Raw genomic sequence first — 6,278 nt, 5'->3', positions numbered from 1 at the left:
CCTTCCTTCCTTCCTTCCTTCCTTCCTTCCTTCCTTCCTTCCTTCCTGCTTGCTTATCTATCTATCTATCTATCTATCTATCTATCTATCCACCTACCTACCTACCTATCTACCTACGTACCTATCTAGCTAGCTATCTATCTATCTACCTATCTGCCTACCCATCAAACCATCAGTCTTAGATGTGCCTGACACAGTCTAGTTTTCTTTTTCTTCTCCAAGCTCTATTGGTATAGACCAGGCATGTAACCCTGTGTACATTTAAGTTGTACAAAGTAGGGATCTGATGTGAGTCCATATTACAAAATGATTACCACCATAGCAGTAACTACCACCTGCACCATGCCTCATAACTACTGTTTCTTTTTTGTGGTGAGAACACTTAAGATTTACTCTTTTAGCAAATTCGAGTATACGCACAGTATTGTTAACCATAATCACCATGCTGTATGTTAGATCCCCAGAACTTACTCATCTTCTAATGGAAAATTTGTGCTCCTTGACCAACATCTCCCCGTTTCCCTCACCCCTACCCTCGCCCCAGTCCCTGCAACCACCACTCAGCTCTCTGTTTCTATGAGCTTGGGTGTTTTTTCCTCCTTCAAAGCCTGTTTTTCTCTCCTACCAGGAAACAATTGTGCTGTTTATGGAAGGTTTGGTGGTTTTTTTTTTGTCTCTTTGCATGCTTATACCGCATCTCTTCCCCTCACCTCCCTCACCTCCCCCCTGCCCTTCCCCCCCCCCCCCCCCGCCCCAGGCCACAGTATATTTTATCATTTAGGATCTGTTCAGGAGGAACTTCTGGGGGCTGGTTGGGACTTCACACCCAGCTTACTCTAACTGATTGCCGCGAGTTTATGTTGTTAATATCTGGATTAGTCTTTTACCTGTATAACTACTATACAGTGTAAGGAGGGGGTCATTTTAAACTAACCAACCAAACCCACCAGACCAACCAAGCGACATATCCCACAGTCTCTGTTTGGGGTATGTTTTGTCAACAGCAGAAGGGACCCCCTACCCACCTGCTATCTGATACTCGGTTGTGAATACGAATGACTCCGTGGTCATAGCCACTTCCGTATGTCTCTGGAAATCTGTGCAGAAGGGAGAGGAGGAAGTGTTCAGTTTGTGCTGATGATCAGACGGCACAAGCTGGGGAGTGTCAGGATTTCTCAGTGAGTGGGAACCCCAGAGGCTGGTGGAAGGGGTGTGAAAGACAAGGGTTTCACCCTTCTGCCCCGAGATACCACCCTCAGCCTGTTCTGTCCTCATCCTGACACTTGCTTTTGACACGTTTGAGGGGCGGGATGCGGGTGTGGATCCCTGAGCCGTGGACGGGAGGGGTTGCTCTGGGAAAACCGCCTTCCCCCTCTCTGGCATGACAATTTCAGGGCCCAGCTTTTACCATCCCAGAAATTCTAGACGTACCTGTAGTACTTGCCGTTATTGAGGTACAGGAAGTGTCACTCCCAGGAGCAGCATCAGTGCTGGCTTGAGGCTCTTCGTCTTCTGGAGGAGAGAGGAGCCGATGGAGGTGGAGAGCGGGGTGGGGGGGTCTCACGTACACCCTGCCCCGCCCCTGTCAGCTGATCCCCAGATCAGATCATAGTGCCATTCTCGGCAGGTTGTCTGGGGCCACAGTGCCGCGTGGCTCTCTGTCAGGGTTACAGGCAAGGGGGTAAGCAGTCCCGGCAAAGCTGGGTAACAGGGAATTTGGCCCTGATCCTGGCTCCGTGCAGCCCTGAGCAGTTCCTTGTTCTCACACTTTGTACTGAGCCCTGGTTTCCATCTGTGACTTGGAAACCAGTCATCATACTACAAGTACCCCTGAAACACCAAATGAAATAGAAATGCACAAAAGGACAACTTTTCTCTGTAACAGGGTCCCCATTCCCTGTGGGTGGTTCCAGTTATCCAGGACACTGCCCTGCCTTGTCGTCCTTTTACACGGGAAGTGACAGACACCCTGGCCAGTGTGTGGCTCACACTGCGGGAAGAAAGCACAGCATCCCCAAAGAGTCCAAGAGGAAGACACAGGGTATGGCAAGTGGTGGTGTTCGGGGACGTCGTCAAAGAGATATGACCGCCAACTGACCCGTGGGCTGGACCTGGGCACCCAGAGGCTCCTCACCCCCTCCGCTGTGAGTGGGATGTGGGTTCCGCTTGCCTTTCCTGCTCCCAGAGGCTACTCCAAGGGCAAGCCTTGAGATGGTGATGTGGTTGAGACCACCTGCACAGTATACACGACTGAACCCAGTAAAGGCCTGTTCAAAAACTTTTAACATCTGGCAAGTGAGTGTGGAGATCCCTTCATCTCGCTCCCGCCCAGGACAAGCCTCCTGTGTAGGTTCCCTTTGCTTGTGACAACTGCCACCTACCAACAGTGGCCTTTGCCTGCCTCTTCCTTTGGTCTCTCCCTCCTGTGCTCCATTTATGGGGGCAGTTTCAGATTTCACCCAGGGAAACTCCTGGGGAGGGTTACCAACCGACAGGTGGTGAGCTAAGAATCCTGTGACACTTACAGTTGGTTACACGTAAGTAACCATGTACGGTTGGTTACATGTAAAAATAGTAATACGCTTTCGGAATGAAACTAGCAGACCTCAACCTAGGTGGGTGGTACACCTGTGTGAATGAGTGTGCATGTGCATGTGCGTGCGTGTACATGTGCGTGCTTGAATAGGCCCCTTGCCTGCACTTTTATCAAAGCACAGGTGGGGATTACAGAAGGAGAGGGGCCTGCTAACAGCGAGTGCTGTGCAAATAACGAGTTTACAATGACACATGCGTGGGTGGCGGCTGGACCTGCCCTTTTGAACGGGAGGAAGCGTTGGCAGCTTAGAAGAAGAAGTTGAAGTTCAGGGTCAGCTAGGAAGGGGCTGTGTTATCACCAGTGCGGTGGCATCTGGGGTGCTCTGGGACACTGGCAAGGTCTTCCCTCCTCTTCCATTTCTGCCATTTATCCTTGCTCAGGGTACAGGAGACCTTAGGTGACAGAGACCTTACTTTATCTAGTCTATTTTCTAGAATGAGCAGAAACAGAGGCTCAGGGAGGTGAAGTGCTGTGCCCAAGATTACACGGCTGGTAGGTCAGGAATCCCATCCTGGCCAGCCCGATGGGAAAGCAGGGTGGTGGACCCACGAAGGGGCCACTGTACCTGGAAACCAGCCATCACTCCTTTCGCTTATGCACTGGAGTCGGGGCTGTGTCCACGTTGCCTTCCCACAGGTCGTTTTGCAGACACTCTTGGCAGGACCCCTCTTCAGGGCCCTGAATCCCTGCATGCACTGGTAGTGAACTGTCTGCCCCACCACAAAATGGTAAATTCTCCTTGAATCTTCATGTTCCCAGGGCGGAGGCTCCCTGCAGTGACCTGGAAGAGGAAAAGGAAATTCTCAAGGCAAGTTGGCGACGGCATGGTGAGTGAATCCCAGTTGCCCCTTCCTAGAGACTGGACCTTGGTTCTTATTATTTTGTTCATTCGTGCGTTCATCCATTCATTCATTCTTTTATTCAACCAATACGTGTTGAGAATGTCTCTGTGTCAGGAACTTTGCCAGGCTCATTGCGGGAAGGCACACAGACCCAGTGACTCCTGCAAGAGCGGACGATCGGTTGAGTGAGAAAGCATTGAGGGCAGAATGTACTGAGTATTATGGCTGAGCAGACACTTGCTGTGGGAACACAGAGGAAAGAGAAATTACTTCTGGTGATGGCGAGAGTTTCCATAGGTGGACAGGAGTGGGAAGGGCCGTCTCGGCTGAGGGACAAGGGGAGGCTCAAGCCCATTTGGGCCAATGAAATGTGCAGACCACTCTGGATCTCCACTGCTAAGTGAGGAGGTACATCCTCAGGTTGTGGCTTGTGGTCATCTTGGGGCCATGGCTGGAGGACTGAAGATAAAGCCAAAGCCGGAAGGAAGGAAGGGCTGAGAGAATCTCAGAGAAATGGAACCTGATCAAGCCATACCTAACGCTTGCCCTATGTGAGTCATGCCAAGGCCTCTGAAAATTCCTCATGCCCTCTAACCTTCCACTCGCCCAACTAAAACCCAAGCCTGACTGGTCTACAACCCCGGTGATCATGTCCTGCTCTGATTTATTCTCAGGATTCCCAACCCCACTCAAAATCTGCATATATGGAGCCACATGTACCCTCTCTCCCTAGACATGTGGAGCTACACATATGCCTTGACCTTACAGGCCTTCCACGGTCTGATTTCTTTTAAAGTATCTTCTATATAACCCCTCTGCTCCAGAGGGAAGTCCCAGGGGGAGCCGAGTGGTCCTGTCCTGCATGGTCTGCTCTAGTGTAGTACCTTGCAAATCATGACCGCACCTGTGATTTAGTCTCAGAATAAAATTTCTTTTACAGCCAATAAAATCCATAATGGTCCGAACCTGTTTAAATTACATTTACTTCTTTCAAGTGGAAACATCCCCATTAAGATGATCTTTGAAAGGGCCCTTGTCCAGAACCAATGATTATCTCTTGAGTAAGGACAACAAACATTGACCTCCTGAGAAATCTTTCAATAACTGTGCAGGGGAAGATGGGAAAAAGAGAGAAAAACAATTAAATGTGTTTTGAAATGCCATTCAGTACAATGTTGGACGCACAACATAAAAACATCACGTTGCCACAACGCCCCTGGATTTGTCTTTTTTTTTTTTTTAATAAGAGAAGCTGCAAATAAATTCAAATTAATTTAAAATAAGGAATCAGTTGAAAGATTCTCCAGTCTAATTCAGGAGACCTGAGGTCTTACTCCTAAGTGATGTGGGTTTAGCCAAGTATTTTAACCTCTCTGTATCTTAATTTCTTCAGTCAATCAAAGTAATAGTCCTGCTCCTTGACTCAGTGGGTTATGAGGTTCAAATGAAATTATATACAAGATGATAAACTTTTTTGTAAGGTTATAAAATTAGCACAGGACAATAGGATCTTGTAAGGTCAGTGGGTCCTCCACAAGTCAGGCTTTCCTAACGGGCTCTATTTCTTCCTGACATAACAACCGGAGTGCAACATGATTCATTTTAGAGTTGCAGGAGCAACTGGGTAGTTAGTCATGGTGCCCACTCAGACCCGGCCCGTTAGCCAGGAGGTGCCTGCAGCTTCAGTACTCACCAGTGTGGTTCATTGTCTTAAAGGGAAAATGCAGAGCGTTTCCTTAAGGGCACAGAGGGTTGTGTACTCACATTTGTATCTTCGGTTGGCAGCGCTGGGCACAGTCCTAACACATGCTTTTTGAATTGAGTTCAATTGAATTGAATTGAACTGAATTGAATTGAATTGAACTGAGCTGAACTGAATTAAGTTGAATTGAATTGAGTTGAATTGAACTGAACTGAATTGAGTTGAATTGAATTGAACTGAATTGAATTGAATTGAACTGAACTGAATTGAGTTGAATTGAACTGAATTGAGTTGAATTGAACTGAATTGAATTGAATTGAACTGAACTGAGTTGGGTTGAATTGAATTGAATTGAACTGAACTGAGTTGGGTTGAATTGAATTGAATTGAACTGAGTTGAGTTGAACTCTATTCAGCCAGCTCCCAAACCAGGAGGAAGCCCAGAGCCCAAGTTGGCTTGAAATGCTGAGCAGCACTACCACCTGCAGACACGATACAACAGTTCTTGTTTAGCTGATATCCTTAAAGAAGAGGGTAGTGGGACAGACTTCCCTCCTTTGGGGAACACACGCTAAGAGAAGAGTTGGCTTCTGGGAGTCAGCCAGACAGCCACTCCGATGCACTTCTTACCTGGAAGGTTAACTTGGTCCATGGGCTGCATTTGGCTCTGCATTCCCATGGGGCTTTTTCCCTTCTGTTCTTCAGGTTTAGGGATAATTTGTCCATCTGTGGCCCTTGGGGCTAGAGAACATGGATAGAAATGAAGCAAATCACTTCACAAATGCTTAAAATAGAAAACATTCTTGTGTGTTCATTTACTCAAGAAGAGTGCCTTTCCACTGCCTGCAACATGCCCAGCAGTATTGGGGTGTGGGGGTTACAAAGAGAAGTCACACCCTGCGCTGCCCTTGGGGTGCTTTCAGCATTGGCCTGTCAGTATCCCCATGCATGACAGCAGTGCCCTACCACATGTTTCTGAAAGAACTGGTAGATTTTCTGGGGTTTGTGTGTCTCCCCAAAGGGGAGTCCATTCTGCCATCCATCTGCCAACCTGTGGGCTGACTCCCTTATCTCCCTAAAGCAGCTCATTTAAAAGTTAAAGGGATGAAAAACTTAAAAAAAAAAAAAAAAAAAAAAA

The 6,278-nt window shown here is 47.9% G+C and overlaps 1 protein-coding gene across 3 annotated transcripts in view; it reads right to left on the bottom strand.

Moving 5' to 3' along the window:
* IL2RA (interleukin 2 receptor subunit alpha) overlaps positions 1-6,278 on the bottom strand; it is a 55,000-nt gene that overhangs the window by 6,067 nt on the left and 42,655 nt on the right. For all 3 annotated transcript variants that reach the window (XM_040451521.1, XM_040451523.1, XM_040451522.1), the window contains 4 exons: positions 5,771-5,881; positions 3,162-3,377; positions 1,432-1,512; positions 1,026-1,097 (listed from right to left, as the gene is read on the bottom strand). In XM_040451521.1, the coding sequence (XP_040307455.1) occupies positions 1,026-1,097; positions 1,432-1,512; positions 3,162-3,377; positions 5,771-5,881 (480 nt within the window). The remainder of the gene's footprint in view (positions 1-1,025; positions 1,098-1,431; positions 1,513-3,161; positions 3,378-5,770; positions 5,882-6,278) is intronic.

Source organism: Herpailurus yagouaroundi, unplaced genomic scaffold (assembly GCF_014898765.1).
Source record: "Herpailurus yagouaroundi ecotype Mexico unplaced genomic scaffold, PumYag 203, whole genome shotgun sequence".
Classification (NCBI taxonomy): Eukaryota; Metazoa; Chordata; class Mammalia; order Carnivora; family Felidae; genus Herpailurus; species Herpailurus yagouaroundi.
This window is presented reverse-complemented; position numbering and strand designations above follow the sequence as displayed.